This window comes from Toxorhynchites rutilus, chromosome 2 (assembly GCF_029784135.1).
Source record: "Toxorhynchites rutilus septentrionalis strain SRP chromosome 2, ASM2978413v1, whole genome shotgun sequence".
Classification (NCBI taxonomy): domain Eukaryota; kingdom Metazoa; phylum Arthropoda; class Insecta; order Diptera; family Culicidae; genus Toxorhynchites; species Toxorhynchites rutilus.
In genome coordinates this window covers 58,761,153-58,782,889 of record NC_073745.1, presented here as the reverse complement: position 1 = coordinate 58,782,889, position 21,737 = coordinate 58,761,153, and the positions used below count along the sequence as shown (strand labels likewise).

At 36.8% G+C, this 21,737-nt stretch overlaps 1 protein-coding gene across 4 annotated transcripts in view; it reads right to left on the bottom strand.

Moving 5' to 3' along the window:
• LOC129767798 (IQ motif and SEC7 domain-containing protein 1) overlaps positions 1 to 21,737 on the bottom strand; it is a 424,090-nt gene that overhangs the window by 49,477 nt on the left and 352,876 nt on the right. The window contains exon 1 of one of the 4 annotated variants that reach the window (XM_055769003.1): positions 11,616 to 12,400. The exons of 2 other annotated variants lie outside the window; for them this stretch is intronic. In XM_055769003.1, coding sequence (XP_055624978.1) covers positions 11,616 to 11,638 — 23 coding nt within the window. In that variant the 5' untranslated portion in view covers positions 11,639 to 12,400. One more of the 4 variants, XM_055769001.1, reaches the window with a different exon arrangement.

Below are 21,737 nucleotides of genomic sequence, written 5' to 3'. Positions count from 1 at the left end.
GAAACAACAACAATGGAAAACAAGCGTTCGCCATAGCATGCATACAGAGCCATACATTACATTGGCTTGAAACTACTAGGAATATAACCACTTCTCATCATTTTGCGCTATTCTCAAAAGAAACGCTTCTGTTAATATTACTGGCCTCGAAAAAAGTTGCATTACTTTCTCATACTTGAGAGAAGCGCAGCTGTAACCCTCAGTGGAGGAAGTTTTGCTACTGGCAAGCGAAACCTAATCACATACAAAATTCCAGAACGACATTTACTTTCTTGGTGACTAAACAAGCGAAATAAACTATTTTTGTTAATATCAACAACCTCGACAACAGTAGCATTGCTTCATTATGATCAATATTAGCTCAAATGCAATCCTAGTTGAAGGCAGTTTTGCGACTGGCACGCGAACCCAAATGATTTATAACATCCCAGTAAGACATTCAAGATGCTTAGTATTCCCCAAATAATTTTTTGGCGCACAACCTTAACGCCTGCTTCGCCATAACGTCAGTTTAATGCGTTGATGCATTCTCAGACACCAACGAAGTCCTTATGATGACGGAAAACTAACAATGTTAACTGCTTGGAAAAAGACTGAATTATGCCACACAGCTTGTACACTGCTGTAACACCCATCGATGCGAATTTGTTTGAGTTTGATGAGTTTGTCAAGAACGACTGCATTCACCACCAGCGGGGTGGTTGCTGCCTGGGTAACGGCGTTTACATTTTCGACCGACGCGCCGAAATCGCCTACTTCGCTGTTGTTCGATGCGGTGTCACACTCGCGAAGGCTAGGTTTAGTGCGAGCGCTTTTCACTGCACCAACATCGTGTGCATCAATAGATGACGCTTGCCTCGAAATTTTATTGCCCCTGGCAATGCGTTCGTTTTTTGCAAGGCTCGAGCCTGCCTTCCACTTCTTCTTGTTCATCACACACTACGCGAAGCGTCCAATTTATGATGCGGAAAGAAAAACACACGATACGAATAACGCGAAATACGAACAGAAAAACCAAACGACGATATCCAAGTTGGATTACCACTGGTGGGGTCCAATCTTAGATCGAAGCGCAGCGAAAGCAAAGTGAACTGGATTACTCTACAGTCCGATGCCGAATGAAAGTTTGCCTCAGCGAGATCCACTGTTTATACTCTAGGCAAGTATGCCCCTTAATTCTTCTACTTTTCCTTTGTTCACTGAGACTTTAAATCCTACGATTTCCCCTTCGTTGGTCGTCGATAAGTTGCTCGTTCTTGACAGCTCTGTTCGGGAAAGCACAAAAATGGACAGAACAAATGTATGGGAAAATGGAAACGCTTAAAGTTTTCATGAATTTTAACCATTTACAAACCAGGGGATTCTAATATATTAAACGAATCTTAGGGAATTTCCGATTCGTTTAGTATGTAAATCGCCAAAATCCGTTCGCGGCAACAATAGTTATTAACGTTAACTTTATTTCATAAAAACGTGACCTGTTTTCTGATTTGGCACCCTTCATGAAAGACGTAGTTCTACGTCAAAACGTCAGAAGATGGGAAACAAAAAGTGGCAGATTTTGTGTTCGAGACACGGCACCATAGTTGACGAAAGATTGCGTTTTAGGTTTTAATATCAAGAGTTTTAGGTTTTAATTTAAGAGAACGAAGAGACCATTCATAGAAGATAGTAAAATCGTAGAGAAAAAATAAGGAAAACATGAAGAAAGCGAAAAAACAACTTTTAGATTTTTTTCTATCTTTGTTATTTGACAGAAAGGTAGGTAAATGCGATTGCTTCTACAAAAGGAAAGCAAGAGAGAATATGCAGAAAAGGTAGAGAAATGGTGGAAGAAAGAAAAGCTCTTCGCTTCTTAGTTGAAACAAACTAGGAAAAATGCGAATTCTTCAACAATGGACGAAAGGAAAGCAAGAGAGGAGATACAGAAAAGATAGACAAAAAATAGATACAAAATAGAGGCGAAATAGTAAAAACGTATAGAAAAAATGGAGAACCAGAAAAGAAAAACTTCTCTTCATTTTCTATCATTGTTATTTGACCAAAAAAAGAAGGAAAAACAAGAATCCTTCAACAATGGACAAAAGGAAAGCAAGCTCGTTTTTTTCTATCATCGTCGTCAGGAAGAAAATTACGGATTCTTCTATAATGTACAAAAGAAAAGCAAGGGAGAAGATACAGAAAGATGGTGCGACGAAAAAACAAACTTCTGGTTTTTTTTCTATCATCGTTATTTGACGACGTAATTTTAACCCTCATATACTCGCGCATACCGTCTGATAGACGGACAATCATCAATGAGGTGGCTGAATTAAATGAATATTAAAACTGAATGAAGTTAAACAAAAAATATTTCATGGAGTTTCCTTCAATTAAATCCTTTTCTTTAAATAAATGCCAATAACGCCTAAAAATTCACAATTGCAATATTACACAGACACGCACAGTCTGTGAATATACGAGTAACGATTTCACGCGCGAGTGCAGGAGGGTTAAGAAGAAAAAATATGAAATCTTCTACAATGGACAAAAGGAAAGCAAAAGGAAAAATACATAAAAATGGTAAAAGAAAAAGAAATACGCCGCACTTTTTTGATTATAGTATTTGACAAAAATGTAGGAAAAATACAGATTCTGCTAAAATGTACAAAAAAATCAAATAAGGAGGTAGAGACAAGATAAAAGAAACGAAAAGGAAAATGTCACGCCTTTTTCTTTTGTTGTTTTTTGAAAGAAAAAAAAAAACAAGAAAAGCAGCAAAACACATAGATAAGCATCAGTAAGACAGAGAAAATCTAAAGAAAAACACAAGTGAGAAGACAGAGCGAATGGGATTTTTAAGAATTTCACTGGGTTGCTGTTCGTCATACTCTTCATCTTGTTCTGTTTTCTCATGGTTTCGCTGACAAGACTGGACTATACAAGGAAACAAGAAGAAAAGCAATAGGAAAAGAGAAAATACAGAGAAGAAATCAGCGAAACAAACGGAACGAAAGGCAACAGATCCTTCAACTTTTGTAAGCAACAACTATTGTTTCTTCTTTCTTCCACAGAGGATACAGAAAAAAAAAACATGGGTAAGTTTTTCTGCGTTTCTCCGTATTTCTCCCGTTGTTTGCTTTTTCAGAAGAGAAAAATAAAAAAAACAAGGAAAAGCTAGAAGAAAGAGAAAGAAAAAGGAGAGGAATGAAAAAATATAGAAAAAGGAAAAGTGGAATAAGAGCATGAGAACATGAGAAACATAGTGAAACACAAGATAAGCCAGAGAATGAGATAGAGTGGACGAGGGTGAGAGACAAAAAAGAAAGAAAGACATTTTTTATTTTCGAGATATAGTGAAGATGTATTTTGTCTTTAGAACAATAACTTGGCGTGATCACTCCATATAACTCTCTCTTAAAAATAATAATCCTTTTTTTCTTTCGCACAATCATTTACTTATGTGATTTATCACTCTATCTCGTGCTTATGTGATTTATCACTCTATCTTGTTTAATCTCACACTCTTGCACTCCCTTTCCCATTATTCACTCACTCTCGCATTAGCAATCTCTGCCAAACGAAGTAAAAATAAAGACTGAGAAAACGAAAAAAGAAGACACTGAAAAAGCAAGACAAAGACAAAGAGCAAGAGCAAGACAAAGAAAAACAAAAAAGATGAAAGTATGCTGGATGAGAATAAAGGAAAACTGGAATAAACAGAAAACAGAAATGAAAGATAAAGATAAACGAGTAATGGAGAAAAATAAAGAGAAAGATAAACGAGAAAACAACAAAACAACAAAACAATGTCAGAAAAGCGCGAGAAAGCAAAAAAAATAGGTCACATATTTTCTAATTTTCATGCGTAACGCTTATTCTTTTACCTCAGATGTTAAAACATTATAGAAATATATCTATGTCTTAAAAAATGTCTTTCTTTGTTTTTTGTCTCTCACTCTCGTTCACTTTATCTTATTCTCTCTCATTTACTCACGCTGTTTCTCATTTTCTCGTGCTCTTATTCCTTATTTTATATCCCTCATTTCTTCTCTTTTTTATTCTCTCGTTTTTTGCTCCCATTTAACATCCTCTCTTTCCATTGTACAATCTCTTACATTCTTCCTTTGTGATGTTTATCTCTCATCCTGATATTTAGAGAAATTTCAAACTGTTCGTAATCCATGTTTTCCTATACATGTGTAGTTTATGAGCCAACAACTGTTTTTATTCATGGTTGTAGTAAAAAATATTAAACTCATTTGAATAATTCCGATTAGCAAAATCAGATAAACTGAAACAACCATTTTGAAAATTGAAAAGTTCAGGACTTTTAGACGCAGTGCGATTTACTGACCTGACTGTAAAATCAATACCGACTCGGAAGAGGAAAAAGCCCCCATGCACCCAAAACTAATTTTACCAATTTTTTGGATATCCTGAAACATCACTTCAAATGAGCCCAAAAGTATAATGAAAATTGATATCCACCCATATCGGTACATTCACTCAAGCTAATTGTAGTACCGCAGGAATTTTACACAACGAAATTCGGAAAAAAATGGTATTGGTTTCTGATATAAAGATTCTTTCGAAGACCGGTTAGTTGTGATATTTCCATAAAACAAAATACGATCTAATGAAATTGAAAATTCAAATTACTTAATGATAAAATTGGAATAAATTTTAGCGATGACACAATTTGGTTCGTTTTTTATTATTTGACACAGAGCCAAAATCTAACCATTCTGTGAATTCAAGGAGCCATGGGACAGTCCTTTTTGACGTTGTCACGGTTCGATTTAACCCAAAATCAAACGGATAGCGTTTGTTCCATTTCTCAAAAAAAAAAAATACGATCAACATCAATTACCCACATCGGACGCGGATATGGTGAACAGCGATAGCTTCAATTCGAACGAAGAAGCAAAACCAGACACGCGGAGAGTCAGAGCACGATAAAACTCGGCCGATAAGACACAGTCGGAACAGTTACTCACTGTTGAAATTGGAACATACACCCCCATACGGTACCGGCGGAGCGCTTGCAAACCCATGATCGACGGGTTCTACCAGCTGTGGTGATTGTGGTGTTACACTTTCCTTCTTCCATTATAGTTCAAAACTGGTAATTAGCGATAAAGGAGCGCACAGAGAGGACCGGTTACACCACGGACGGACTATCGGCTATCGCAACAACACGTGGCACCACACGGTTCCTCGAGCCATGATACCATTCCACGCGGTCTGGGAATCTGCACCGACCGGACTGACTGTGTGTTTGTTTGATCGCATATTTTTCCTTAATTAAAATTTCTATTTATTAGCTTCAAGCTTGGTTGATCAAGCCGAACCATAAACAAAGCGCGCAGTTAGTTCCCTGGTCCGTTGTTCCTCCTCCCGGCAGAAGATTACGGAGTTTATTAAGAGACCGGGAGAGTGCGTGCGTGCCCTGCGCGTGTGCTGTGGAGTGTGGAATAACATGTTGCAGCAATAGAGGCACTTGCTCTGGAAGGGCGACGCATAAAAGCGTAAAAGGCAGCAGCAGCCAGAGTTCAGCTACTTTTGAACTTTCCTACTAGTGCGTCGGTGTCTCGGGGTTTATTTTTGGAAACGCGACGACGCGATTTAGGAAACATGTGGTCCACATTTCGAATCACGACACATGTGGCCGTTGTATACAAAATGACGCCCCGAAAATGATCACTTTGGGATGGTGTGTAAACAAAAGCGTTGTTTTTTTCCCTGGCGATCTTCTTCGAGTTCTGCAGTTGCACACGGATGAAACAGGAAAAAAAACAGACCGGAGCCAAGCAGATGGTCAAGCATGGAAGCTTTTTCCCAGAAGGACTCGTCAATCCTCGTGTCTCGCCACGCGCCCTGTCTGTAGTCCCCTAGTTGACGCCAACGCATTCCCTTGACAGCTTCAAACTCAAATCCAGAATGACTTTGCTAAGTTTTTGACAGAGTTCTGATGAATCTTGCCAAAAAAAATTTAAAAATTCAGCTTCCGACATTGTGTCTCGCTGGTGGTAACTTCATGCGCCGGTTGGATGGCAAAAATGACTTTATACTCCTGTATCTCCTCCTTGTATGGGGAGGATGATAAAGCGGAAGCTTTCCTTTCGATTCCTAGGGATAGTGCGTTGATAGATGACAGCACATTTTTCTCACTATCAGTGAAAACGAAGGCGCGTCCGATTCTGTTTTTCATTTTACTGAATGAGAAGATTATGAACACCGCCGGTCAAAAAGAGACAGATTCTATTTTTGCGCCACCCTCCGATCCGAGGATCTGAATTTGACACATTGACAAAAAAACTAATTCGAGCGAAAAATCGCAGGAAATTGATTTTTCTCATTTCTATATCGAGTACTATCAAACTATGGTAATGAAGTCAGTTGCACAGTTGCAAGGGTGAGAATCGTGCAGTTTCGAGCAAAGCTAGTAGTGATTTGGACCGATAATAATACGGTAGGGTAGTTTGTGGCTGCCGTTGTTGTCACCGAAGGTAATAATAATGAATTGGAGGGTAAAACGTTACGCTGGATGAAACTAACTCTAGGTACAGTCATCCCAACAATTATACAGTGATTCCATGAAAATAGATTATACCGCGAATGAATTTGGTCCAATTTTTATTAAATACTAGCTGACCCGGCAAACTTCGTTCCACCCAAAATGTTTTTTTTGTTATCAATACCTTCAAACATTCACGTTTTCTAAGCGAACGTTCATGAGTCCAACTGATTTTCTAATTGACCCTTTACAATTTCCTTTTACTATAAATGTCCTAGTACTTCTACCAAAACTCGTCATTGTCATATCAAATTATTTTCAGAACCTCAGGTCTCGTTCAAGATTTTTCAATCGATTATTTTATTGTATTCGTGGTTTCCAACTGTAAGATTAAAATTAAAAAATAAAAACAATTTTTTTAAGTGTTCTTCTCATTAATCCGAATGATCTTTCCACAAGGACTTTTTTTTTCTCACAGAGTTCTATCGTACTGCTGACTGCTATGAATTTGGTAAACCATCTAAATCCAATGTAAAGATAATCTCATATATTTTAAGATACGAGAAAAAAAATGTACAGCGACACGACAAAATTTAGACATATGAAATACAAAATTTAAAAAATATTACAACAGTAATGAGTCTCTAAATTCAAAATAAATTAAAAATGCCCAAAGGCCAAAGAAACAAATTTTTTTCGCGCAATCCTCTTGAAAATTCAAGAAAATATTACGCTACATGTGGAAAAAACAACAACACATAGAACGCATTTAAATAAAAATTATAGTAAAATTGGGTCTCAGAGTAATATTTTTTTTCAAAATTTCGAAATGCCTGAAAATATATATAATTTTTTATGTACCGCGAAAAACATTCTAAAAATTCGGAAAAAAATCACATATACCTAAAATAGACGTAGAAAGAAATTTAAATACAAACTAGAGTAGTACTGAATCTCAAAATAAAAAAAAAATAAAATTTAATTTAAAATAAAAGTAAAAAAATGATTAAAAAAATGTTTGAAAATATTGATCGATACACCTAAGTAAGATGTACTTTTAGTATTTTTTTTTCTTCATATTTTTGTCTCAAAGCTATTGAGAATGGCGCGAAAATACGAAAAGGTGCATTTTTCACCATAGATCCTATGGTGAACCATATAAGGACTAAAATATATGGTACTACTGCCAAAATGTTTTATTTAGTACCCTATACAATATTTTCCATACAGCTGGTGATTTGGTTTGGGGGACTTTTTACTCCCTTACCCAGCCAGACTCTTTAGAAATGTGAAAAAAAAATATTTTTTTTTTGTACCGCGCAACACTGAACAAATTCCGAAAAAAAATCACAAATATCTAGAAAAGCCGTAGAAACACATTTAAATATGAATTAGAGTAGTACTGAATCTCTAAAACCAAAACTACTAACATTTTTTTAAATTTGGTTTTTTAGTAATTTTTTTTAGTACTAAAATTTTTGATGAAATTTTTTTTGATATTTTTTCTTGATACACCGTAGCAAGATGCACATTCAGTATTTTTTTTCAAATTTTTTTCTCGAAGCTTTTAAGGATGGCGTGAAATGAACGAAAAGGTACGTTTTTCACCATAGATCCTATGTTAAACCACATAGGAGATCAAATAAACCGTCAAAATTTCTTATTTAATATCCTATGCAATATTTGCCATACAGCTAGTGATTTGGTTTGGGGGCACTTTTTACTCCCTTACCCGGCCAGGTCCTTGGTTTCAAATTGGTTTATTTGAAGAATAATAAAATTTTACGAATTTGAACTCGGATTTAGAAAAATTCTACTTATCGATTTGTTGTGATAACAATTTTCTTCGATTTTTTTTTTTCGTAGTAATTTAAACTTATTTCCAACAACAACATTCAATGTTGAAAAAAAACTAAAAATTATTCGCGAAAAATGCGAAAAGTTTAAATTTTTTTTTCTCGAGTTCGAGTACGAGACCTTATTCTCGCACAGAACTTTTGAAAATTTTTGAAAAGTGCCTGTTGTTTTGAGACATTTTTTCATGAAATATTTAAAATCAAAGAATAGAAGAGAAGTCTTGGTTCTTGATTTTTTTTTACTCATTCTTGATTCAATTAAAAATATATCTGTAATGAAATATTGTACTAGAAAAGGAATCGAATGAAAGCTAATTCATAAGGTTTATTATAATGGATTAGTAATTCAATTGTAGGCATAGAGAAACTTTAAAAAAACAGAAAAACCATCTCTTCCTATTCGGTATATTATATGTACGACATTATAAAAACTAGACACATGTAGGTTTAAAGTAATGTACGATTTATGTTCACGCTACTACATTTATCACGTTTCAAACTTTAAATTTACTTTCAAATTTCAATGTTGTACTTTGCTTCTCTATTTTTTTTTGTTGAGCGTAATTTTATTTGAAAAAAGGTCATAAAAGGTAATGAAAGAATATCCTATATAAGTTTGGTATAGTGTTTCCACACTTGTTGAATTATGAGATCAGCGTTGGTACAAGCAACTACAGGTCGTACTCGATTATATACACACTCTATTATATAGGATTCAATTATAAACATTTTATTTTAATTCAAATTTATTTCAAATAAATTTAATAACTATATTATTTAAAGTAAACATTAATTGGCTATTATGAGTACAGTGAAGTAAAAATCTTGATTTTGGTAGATTCTAGTTGAAGATTCACCAGGAATTGCTTAAAATGATATTGCAGCGAAATTAAAAAAAAAAAGACAGGAGTTGGATGTCAGGGAACGAATTGTAGAGCGGTTAAGGAGCTTTAATTTAGTTGATATAAACAATTAAGTTTAATTTTTTTTTTGATAAAATAAAGAATAACATCTTAAAAACCACTAACTCTTAGGTTTTTCATTTTTAAAATGTTACTCAAATCCACTATTGTTGAATCGAACATATGCGTAGAAGGATTTTTTTTCCTGAAATACGATTCTCTACCTCCTCCTGAAAGAATTAGGATTTTTTATATGAGAAAGGTATTTTATGAGTAGTATTTAAGTGGTTTTTTTCCTATATTCAAAAAAACGAAACGTATAAAAAACAGATTTTTTTTTGACTCGGTTATATACAATGAAAAAATGGGAATACAGCGCGGACTCGATACAGTCTTCGATTTCTTTTCACTGTATATAATCGAATCCTGTATATAATCGAGTCAAAAAAAGATTTTTTTTTGTTCGTTTTTTATGCATATGGTTTTCGTTTATTGAAAAAAAAAATAAAAATTTAATTTTTGATTCATCCTCTTAAAGTCACAAAACATCTTTCTCATATGAAAAAAATATTTTTTTCCAGAATCTCTCAGAAGATGATATTTGATGAAAAAAATCCTTCTACGCATATGTTCTAATTTCAACAATGACAGAGTTATAGAACTTTTAGTTTGTTTCGGACTTATTTGTCTCTAACTGGCTAGACACTAAAAAGTACATTGCGTAAGCCAATTCTGTTGCTTTCATTTGAAAAATGAGAACATTTAGTGCAGGATATAGTAGTGGAACAACTAAGTTAGTGGATTTAAATAACTGTTTTGGATGTGAAAATTTCAAAGTAAGTAATTTTTAATGTGTGATTATTAATTTTATCTCAAAAACTCATATTGAACTTGATTGTTTCTATCAATCAAATTAATTATCAAACCACTCTACAATCTGTTCTTTGACACCCAACTTCTATCTCTCTTAATTTTGCTGCAACATTGATATAAACAATTCCTGGTGAAACTTCAAGCAAAATCTTCAAAAATCACGTTTTTTAACCCACTGAACATATAATAGCCACCTAAATTCCATCTCAACGTTCAAAGTTTACATTTTTTCTTAAAAGTGATATTTGAAATGTAAAAAAAATATTTTTTTTTCAAACTGTATATAATCGAGTCCGACCTGTATACACCGGGTGTAAAATAACATTATTTTTCTCATCACTTTCATTTGGTTAGGTTCGTCGTCAATCGTTTTGAACTCATTTGTCTAAAAGACAAATTTGAAGACATAAAAAACGAGGATTTTTTGTTCAATGAGGCATATCAAATGGCATTCAAAGTTTTATAAACTAAATGTTTCTGGTTCAATAGTGGAAATTCAGTGAGCACTCAAATATACGTTAGCTGATACTGCTATGTTAGAATTTATCTGCAGACATGTGAAATTCTTGAACTCATTAAAGTAGAGAATTTCTACAAAACCTTCCATTATTTCAGTAATATACTTAGAATCCTTTCCCTTCTATCTCGGTGTGTCAATCAAATCATAGCAAAAGAAACATGAGCGAATTCTGTACCACACAAACGAAACCAAAATAAACTGACGGACTAATTGCAGCAGCTGAGTAGACCGAGACTATTATTATTAAATAACTGAAAGAAAACATATAACTCAATCATAAAATTCAAACTGAAATACTCAAAACGCATATAATATAAATAAACAAAAACAAAAGTAAGACTCTACCTTCCACCGATAATAAATCCGGAGACACAAATAATCATTTTGTTGTTGGCGGCCGATTGTCAATAAGCAAACAACTACGGCTAAACTATTTCTATTACACACTTTCTCGGGGGCACAATCTAATAACAACAGCAATACTTTTTTTTTAAAAAAAGGTCCAACTAAAACTTTGTTTCAGAGGAATATATTCTCACTTTCTGGGTTGCTATAGAAAATATCACAATTTTTCTGACATCGAATATCGAATCAATATCGTATCACGCGGCGGTCACAGCGTCGTTTTTCCTAGCAGGGTAGTAAGGGGAAAAAGTTGTCCCCTAGCGCACCACTATTTGTGCGGTTATCGTCCGCGTCGAGTTCAATACTGGCGGCGTCCATTTACACGCATACTCGCAACTGCATGTTCCGCCGAGAAAAACTTGCAATAGGGAAAGGGGTGTTTTTTTCTCTCGTCCTGCCGTGAGCAAGCAATGTTCAAACTAAAATGTCGGATGATAGCATAAACAAAAACAATAACCAATAACACAACAAACGTACACACACGCACACACTTGATGCCTACGAAACAATTCTACAATTCAGTTGGGCACACATTGATAACGGTTTACGAAAATCAATACTTTAGGATCTGAAACAGAAGCATTTTCGTCCTGCTCTGGCGTTTCCGGATCACTTTGACGGTTTCGCTAGCTTCCGGCGAGGATAACCACAACAGAACTTCCAGTTCAACGAGTTTTCCAACTATTGCTTTGTGTGCTCTTTCTCCTGCTTGCGAGAGATAGAGACTAAGCTACTATTATCTTCGCATGAACGACTCCTTAGCTTTCGGCACGATGGGGTCTTTCTCACTATTCATCACAGACTTTTACGTCATTAAGTTTATGACGGATACACCATGTTCTGGCTTCTGGTGGAGTGTATAATGCAAATAACACAGTCACTGACGGATTCACTTTGCGACGGAGTAATTTGTTGGGAGGGACGAAAAATCTATAAGCTCTTTAAGCCCAAACACACACACACCCGTTCTGTTTTCCCCTATTGGTTGCCCCCAGAGGAAGACTTTTTTCACTTGATAAAGCTTTAAAGTGGAGCAAAAATCCTCCTAAATACAGTAGTCCTTCTTTTGTTTGCAATAGACGGTAAGGTATATAAAAAATCACAGTTACGGACCACTCACTCTCCCGTCTATTTACTTTTTTTCGCTCATCTCACACCACCCACCAACTCTTCCTTCTCTTCGCACTGAAACCGATTCGGTGTTTGTGTAACGTAACGCGGCGCGTGTATCCTTTTTTGCGGAGGGCGATGAGGTCTCTCTCGGTCGGTTTGTCGGTCTGTCTTTTCAAGGGAATGCTTTTCCCAGATCTACGTTCGGCGACATCCTTCGGCTGACTGAATCGAGTCGAAAATTCCGAGCATGCTTTTGTTCTTCCCTGCGTCTGGAACTTCCAAGTTTGCATTCGCTTTTCATATGCTCTCTCTCTCCCCGATGCTCTCTTCCTCGTTTTTCGGGCTCGAGCGCTCTCCTACTACAAACGATAATGACGATGGTGGCGACGGCCATGCGTTTCGGTTTGCGTACGTTAATCAACGTTAAGGTCCACGACTACGCGACGCGTTTGTGTACCTAGAGGGGGAGAGGACGCTTACGCTTCCCCCGGTGTGTCGTTTTGCCGTACACCAGGCCGACGCGCTTCTCGGACAAAGGATGGGTGGTTGCGGCAGTGAGGAGGGAAAGCATTAGCGATGGCAAAAACTGGGAAAGGTACCGCGAAATGGGACGAGATCGATTCACGGTGCAGGGTGCTCTCAATTATTCATATGCGAACATACCCAGTGGATGTATCCCGGGAATAGTGTGTTTTGACGTAGGACTACGTCTTTCATTTCTATACCGGGGTGTAAAATCAAAGTTTCGAAAACGAAAGCGTTACGCCGGAGACCGAGATTTTGAGCGTTAATAGCTCCTAAACAACTGAACGAAATGGTATGATAAACACTTCATTCGAAAGATAAAATGTCTACGCGTTCTATACTTGTTACTTTTTGATCCAAAAACTTGTTTCAATAGTCTTAAAATTGCTTTCAAAACAGGCTATTGAAATCACCAATCGGTATATAAGCGAGCGCCGCTCGGAAATCCACTCAGTTCTAATTGAACAGCGATTGGAGCATGTTGTCGCTGTTGTGGTGAAGCTCTTCTTTTATCATGAAAGCGCTGATGAACGGTGTCACCAAGAGCCTGTTTGTGCACCTTAGGCTAGACATGAATCCATCAGGAGGAGAGTGATGCCACAAACGGTTCCCCGGGAAGATCTCGAAGCAGCCGCTACACACACACACATACACGCGCGGAATTCTTTCCGTTTGAATGCCATTCAGCATCGAGAAAGATCTGGAAAATAATCTGCCAGTTCCTCTGGGAATTTAAAAATACATTCATGTGAAAGAGTTTATTTGAATGTTTTCTATCCATGTAACACTGTGATCAAATATGTTTCAATCAAGTACTATTAACAGATGGTTATCGAGTTAGCATAGACCACTGGTGGGCTTCCAGTATCGAGGAAAATGTGGAAATATCTAATCGTTACTGAAAATAATCTGCCAATACCTCTGGGAATTTAAAAATACATTCATGTGAAAGAGTTTATTTGAATGTTTTCTATCCATGTAACACTGTGACCAAATACATTTGGTTTTGTGATTTTTCAATCAATCGCAATTAACAGGATAGCTTCTGAAGATTATTTTTCCCCATCAGTAGGATATTTCCGTATCCAATATTGTATGTGCCCGCAATCGATTATTGCTCAGTCGCCGAAAGTTCCGAGCTCAGAGAGTTCATTCCCCTCTAGTTTGAATTCCAAATTGCCATCGTAAACCACACCTTCTCTCGATTCAATCACATACAAAAAGCATACTTAAGTGATATTCTGGTGGTGAGACACATTCATTTTTCGTGAGGACATCGACAAGACAACATCGTCGCCTAACGTGCTGGAGGAGGTGGACGGCGAAGGATCGACACATACACGCGCAGAATTCTTTCCGTTTGGATGCCATTCAGCATCGAGAAAGTTCCGGAAAGATCTAATCATTGCTGGGAAATAATCAGCCATTTCCTCTGGGAATTTAAAAATACATTCATGTGAAAGAGTTTATTTGAATGTTTTCTATTCATGTAACACTGTGACCAAATATTTTTCAATCAAGTACCATTAACAGGTGGTTATCGAGTTAGTATTAACCACTGATGGGCTTCCAGTATCGAGGAAAATGTGGAAATATCTAATCGTTACTGAAAATAATCTGCCAGTTCCTTTGGGAATTTTCAAAATATATTCATGTGAAAGAGTTTATTTGAATGTTTTCTATTCATGTAACACTGTGACCAAATATTTTTCAATCAAGTACCATTAACAGGTGGTTATCGAGTTAGTATTAACCACTGGTGGGCTTCCAGTATCAAGGAAAATGTGGAAATATCTAATCGTTACTGAAAATAATCTGCCAGTTCCTGTGGGAATTTCAAATTACATTCATGTGAAAGAGTTTATTTTAATGTTTTCTATCCATAAAATATCCATATAATACATTTGGGTTTGTGATTTTTCAATCAAGTACAGTTAGCAGGTTAGCTTCTGAAAATTATTCTTCAGAACAAGGTTTTTCGTATCCTATATTGGATGCATAAAACCTTGTGCCTCCAACGTAACGCTCTCGTTTTCGAAGTCTCCCAAATATTCATTTATTCATTCATTCAGAATGGATTTAGATTCAACTTCAAACAAATGATCTCTAAATCAACGATAGTCCTACGTCACCCTTGCGGTTATACCATAGATATAACCCACTTCCTGTTTTTGTGAATGTGAACTGCCAGGGTTGAATGAAAGGTGCTTGGTCTAGGCCAGAGATATTTCAACTTGTGGAGGTTTTTTTGACGTAGGACTACGTCTTACATTAAAGGTGCCAAATCAGGAAACAGGTCACGTTTTTATTAAATAAAGTTAACGTTAATAACTATTTTTGCTGCGAACGGATTTAAAGGATTTGCATACCAATCGAATCGGAAATTTTCTAGGATTTGTTTTATATGCTATACATTACAATCCTTTGTCTGTATGTGGTTTAAAATGATGAAAATTGCAAGTATTCCCATTTCCCCATACTTTTGTTCTGTTCATTTGTGTGCTTTCCCGAACAGAGCTATCAATAACACTCTTGCATAGTAAATTAGCTATCGCAAGCGTATATATATTGCGTCTACTCTGAGGAAAATTCTCAGAATCTTTCCATGCCCGAAACAACAAAGGTCGCTTATTCTGCTCGTTTTGTGTTTTATGTTTCCCCTCGAGCTGTTAACGCTATCGAAAACTTCACATGAAGTGTGTTTCGATGTTTCATTTTTATCGCTGCAACTGTGTGCATCTGTTAGACGCGTGTTTGATGCTTGTTGAATGGCGATGCACGGAAGATGCCTCTTGTTAAATACTCAGTGCAATGCGTGCATTGACATAAAGAAACAAATTGCGATATATGACCAATTAGTGTATTGTTCTCGCAAAGGCAAAAAGGATTGGTGTTTCTCGAAATGATTCTACAAAACCACGCAAGTCATTAAACCTTTTCAGGCTCCTCGGAACTTTTTACTAAAGAGTTATTTATGAAATTTTGACGTATTCGCTAATAATATCCGAAATGATAAACCAACAAATTTAAAAAAAAAGATCGCGTAGTTCTACGTCCTAAGCGGTCGTGTCTCAGATACAACCCCTCGATTTTTTTTACAGTTTTGATCATAAGGATTTTGATTTTTAATGTATCTAGAAAATTAGCTGATTTGAACGAAGAACAAGGAATCCGTTCTGGAAGTGATTGAATCACTGATTGTTGTACTATCTTGGATTTCTTTTTGAATTTAACAGGAATAAAAATATTTTTAGCGATTTTGTTTGTTACATTTTAGACAATGTAAATCAGAATTGATGGTGAAAATCAAACAGTTGCTTTTTTTTGCTTTTTTACCATTAAGTCCCAGAAAGAAGACTTCTGACAATTTTTTTTGAGATAACAGTCTCAACGTTTCATATGCAACATTTGACATCATATTTTTTGGTACTTACGTATTAGCGTCACCGGTGCAGAAATTCAATAGATAGCAATTTTATTGTTCGCACGGGCTCTCAGTTATCCTTTGTATTGTTGTTGCCTTGTTGTTTGCACTGTGTTTGTTATTTATTAGTGTTACGAAAATGCGTATTTGGGATTTGCGGTATTTATGTATGAACGCCACCGGAGCGAGCCGGGCAAACTTTATGCACCAGGCAAACTAAAAGGATCGTCTCCTGTTTCAAACTAACCGGGCAATCGGTGGAACACAGTTCCTTATCCTCGTTAGATGGAGGCTTCGCACCATTATATTGACTCTAGAATGAATTTCATTACCAAAAAAATAAAGTCATAACTCCGGTGGCGTTCATACGTAAATATCGCATATTCCCAATACATTTTCGTAGCACTAAAAATAACAAAACAGTGCAAACGACAATGAAACAATAATACACAAGATAACTGAGTGCCCATGCGAACAATAAAATTGCTATCTATTGAATTTTGGCTCCGGAGACGCTCATACGTATGTACCGTTTTTTTTTTTTCAAAAACTCGATTTCATGTACATCTCCATGGATGTTTTTTCGGCTCGGTTTTAAGGATGCTTGTTACTTATTGATCCAAAATTTTGTTTCAAAAGCTCAAAAGTGCTTTTTATAAAGATCGCCCAATCCTAACTACAGTGACGACCTCTGGAAACGATATTCACTTAGGGAGGCCAATTATTCTCTATCAGATTAACAGATCCAAGGGAAATGTTAAATGAAATGTAATCTTCGGACTCAATTTTCGTACATAAGTTTCCTCACTTCCAAAAAAAAAAGTGGTTTTCATGTACATAAAATTTGATATGGAGAAGTTATTTTTCATTCATAATTTTTATTTTGAAGGTGTTTATTTCTCCTGAAAATCAATTATTGTCACACTTTTTAAGCAAATATCTCCACTCGGTCTGTGCAACCGGTCCGTACCGAGAACCCGTTATGTCTGAGAATATAAATATAGCAAGTATTTGTCAGTCAGAACCTTCATTCAAAAGATGTGATACGGATGACGTTCGATCATACTCACATATTGACCCAAAATATTTTTTTTTCAATAGCTCAAAAACTGCTTTGGGGTCACACTATTAAAACCACAAACCGTGAGTAAGGCTAACATCTCAGTCATGATTAGTCAGCGTTTGATGTATGTCGTCGGCTGGCAGTGAAAGTACTATAAATATTTTGCTCGTCCTGGCCAACATCAGTTACTATTTTGTTATCGTGTTGAACTGAGGTGCATTTTTTTCACTTCTGAATGCGTTGCAGGATATGCACGAAGCAAGCATAGTGTAGAGCTTGCACTGATGCACAGAAGCAAAGCTTTAGAAAAAAGATAAATAGGACATACCGCGTCAATTTTAATTTTGGAGTGTTTGTGTACGATTGAATCGCACGTAAGCATTGTTGATTTTATGCGTTGTTTGAGTTGGATAATGATGGTGTTGGAATGGTGTCTAGAAGTAGAGATACGTCCTGGCAATGAGGACACAAAAATTATGTATTATTCATGTATCCATCAGTTCAGTTTCTGAATTTAAAGCTTCACACCATAATTGATGCAGATGTAACTTCAAACAAGTTATGACTAAGCCAATAGCAGTCCTGCGTCTACTTTGCGGTTATATCAAATATATAACCCACCCTCTAATTTTATTTTTAAGAAGTAGTATGTCAGACAACACACTTTTCATTTTCAACTTCCTACTGTTATCGTTTTACCAATTTAAAGATGATTAATTGATGAAATTACTTTTGTGTCTTAAATAAAGCTGATGCCTCAACCTTGAATCATTATTTTGAAATGATAATCTATAGCGAAAAGTGGTTCAGAATGAATCATTCGGAATATTGCCCGACTGAATCTTCGAATACATTTATATGTTTTCATATGTGTGGAACTGCTGAATAACTAGACCATGTGCCATCGAACAAATCGAGTAATTATCGGACGGCGCAATATCTGAGGATTATATGGTCGGGATTCAGCCAAAACAAACAAAGCGCCATTTTTCCCAAAATTCAGTTACTTACACCATTATTTTTTTTTTTCCAAAATATATATTTTTATCAAGGCTCATATGGCGTTAGCCTCACAGGGCCGGGAGTTCAATACTTTGACAATTTTTCTTATTATCTATGTTAGTAATATGTAACCGATTACTCGCGGTTGGCTCGAGGTTAGTATTACAAGTGTTTTCGTAATTCGGATGTTGCTGTCTCCAATGCTCTGTACGTGGGCCCGACACGGGATACTTCCTATTGGGATGCAGCTGACCATTAATCAGCAACGCCCCCCTAGTCTGTACCTCATATCTAGCGTGGTGCGTCTTTCTCGACTCGAGGAATCCAGGATAGAATGGTCACTAGCCGGCGCAATCATCAGTTCATGTAGAGTTGTCATGAGCGGTACAACCTTTGGCTCTTGTTGAATGATCAGTGGACTGCACAACCTTTGGCCCGTGTATCTGTAAAGAGTGTGTGTATGTATTGTCGAGACTAAGTAAAAGTTTATCGATCGGATAGGAGGGATATAAAACGGGGACACAACGAAGGAAACATCATTAAACGTTGACATCGGCGTTTCTGAGGAACAGGTATAGATGAAGCAGAAGATCAGGATCACGGCTACCTAAGATATCCCGGACGGGGATCTCCGATTTTCTGCCTTGTGCTCTCAGTGCTCTAGAGAGCTGAGAGCGAGCAGTATGGAACCGGATACACGACCAGACAACATGCTCGATGTCGTGGTAGCCATCGCCACAATCACAAAGATTGTTTGCTGCGAGCCCAATGCGATAGAGATGCGCGTTTAGGTTGTAGTGATTGGACATAAGCCGAGATATCACGCGAATGAAATCACGACCTACATTCAATCCCTTGAACCATGCACTCGTCGAGACCTTAGGGATAATCGTGTGTAACCAACGACCGAACTCATCTCCACTCCACATGCGCTGCCAACTTACGAGCGTGTGCTGACGAGGAATGTGGAAAAATTCATTATAAGCAATTTGCCTTTCAAAAAGTGTGCCTTCTAGAGCGCCCACCTTAGCTAGCGAGTCCGCTTTCTCATTCCCCGGAATCGAACAATGAGAGGGAACCCATGCTAAGGTAATCTTGAATAATTTTTCGACCAAAACACTCAATAGTTGTCTTATTCTTAGACTTACACCATTAGATGCAGAAAATAATAATCTATCGACTGTAAAATGACCATGTCATTCGGATAATTGACAACAGTTCAAAAACAAAAATTCTGTATAGTAGACTGTAAAAAAACGAAATTGTATTCAACCAAAGCGAACCATAAACCCACAATATGGCATCGGACGATAGTGATCGTTTTCTCCAAGAAGGCAGATCCTAATCTTCAACAGATTTTTGTGCTTCGGACAGCTCCTTGAATCAAATTTCGTCGGGATCTGGTAAGTAAGATAACCTACGGGCTGCAATGAAGTGTAGAAGCGCTGATCTGCATTTTTCAAAATTCCGTTCAACCACAGCGAACCAAGTGTAATACCTTCTTAAATCAATTTATTATCTTTATAAAGATATTATTTTGTCATAAACAGCAAAAGTGAGTCAATATATATACCATTCATGAAATTAGTCAAGAGTTGTTATAAAATACTAATGTGATATGATATTATGTTAATAGCTAGCATGGAATTGGTTCGCTCTGGCTGCAAGGAAAACGAAGTTTTGCGTGTCTAGCAGAAACATAATTTTGTTTTTTCATGTTTCTAAAGGTACTGAATCAGAAATTGACGGAGATATGTGCTTACAGCATGCAATTTTCGATTCAGAACCTTTAAAAATATGAAAAAAAAACAAAAGCAAGAAAGGGAGTATTATGTTTGACATCCTGTTTGTAAGACGTAAGCGATAAAATAATAGATTTGATCTGACACAGTCAATTAGTGTCGCTTGGTTCGTTTTGTCAGAACCACGATCATATGGGGTAGGACTTATTATTTGAGTAAGTAAAATTCAACGAGTTTGGCACCGTGAAGCTAATCTTTTCCATGCTTGTAAAATCACTTTTTCGTGCCTCTGCTCGTGAATTCGATACCGTCCCCCAGTGATGGTTTCATTCGATTTCAACAGCTAATAATAAATAACATCGAACTGGTCCCACCAAATACAGAACATAACCTCCGCAGCGTATATGGTTGGTATGGGTATAGTCTAAGGACAAGGAAATTGGGCTCTGCATGAACTGCATGGTTTTAAGAAGTGTCCACATTATGCCAAGCGGCTTTGGCCGCTCAGTAAAGCCAAATAAGTGTGGACGTGTCGCCCGGGTTTGCCGACGTGCCGAAAACCGATTCGAATGATGCCGAACCCAACCCGCAACAAGTCGGTTCGGATCAAAGAAAGTCGAATCAAAACAAAACGAAGTAAATTCGCATTGACGGCATTGTGCTTTGTGTGTTCGTGACGGCTTCGTGCACCCAATGGGACTTCGGCTTCGTGATACAGGTCGATCGGCACCATTCGGCATAATGTGGATGTGCCTTTACGCTGTTTTTCCATGTGCAAATGACTATACAAATAACTACTAATATCGAATTGTCACTAAAGACGACAAGAAAATCTTACAAGGCAACCCGAAGGACAAAGTGTATACCGAACATCCATAATAAATACTAACCTATTGGGATGAGCTCTATTTTAAGCTATTCCAGCCTAATAAAATCATCACTGGGGAACGATACCAAAAACTTTTGATGCGATTGGGCCGAGCGTTGACGCCAATTTGTTAAAAAATGTGACAAAGTGTTCTTTATGCACGATTACGCCAGGTCGCATGTTGTGAAGATTTTTAAGGAGACTATGAAAACGCTATATCCATATCCACTGTATCCATCAGACAATGGTCTTTGCGACTACACCCAAACTAGCGTTGTCAGAAAGCATTTCATTTTCGACAGAAAACATGTCATTTCCTGCCTTGAAGCATCAAATGGGCAAAAAATGTCATATGTCTCCCAACGCTTTAAAATGTTTGTATGTATGGAAGCAGACATCTCTTTCTTTTTTCTTTTTTTGTCTTTTTTTTGGATTATACACAAAAAAAGTTCAAATGACGTCAACGGGGATCGAACCAAGGCCGGCTGGAATGATATACTGTTTTACACGATCACGCTATCCACATAACTAATGATGCTGTTACGCAGAAGCGTGATAATATTACATTTCATTACAAATTGAAGTTGGAATGTGTTTTCTAATTTTACTCTTAGAAAACATTTTCCAGCATGAAGGAGAACTATATCCATCTCGGTCTGCGCCTTGTACATATGTGGTGAAGTAATGCGTGCTTACGTGTCTTTTGTTTTGCTCGCTCGTATATTGCCATACCATATATATTATAGAAATGCTTACCAGTTTTTGTGAGTCATGGCATTTCTGTCATGTTTACGCTCATGTTATGTGATAATTCGGGATGACAAAACATGAGCTAAAAATCAACTTTGGGTGTACCGCTTGTGTATAATTTGTCGACTCATCACTTGACTAAGCAGCATTTCACTTCTAACGAAAAAGCCAAACATTGAATCTATTCTAAAGTTG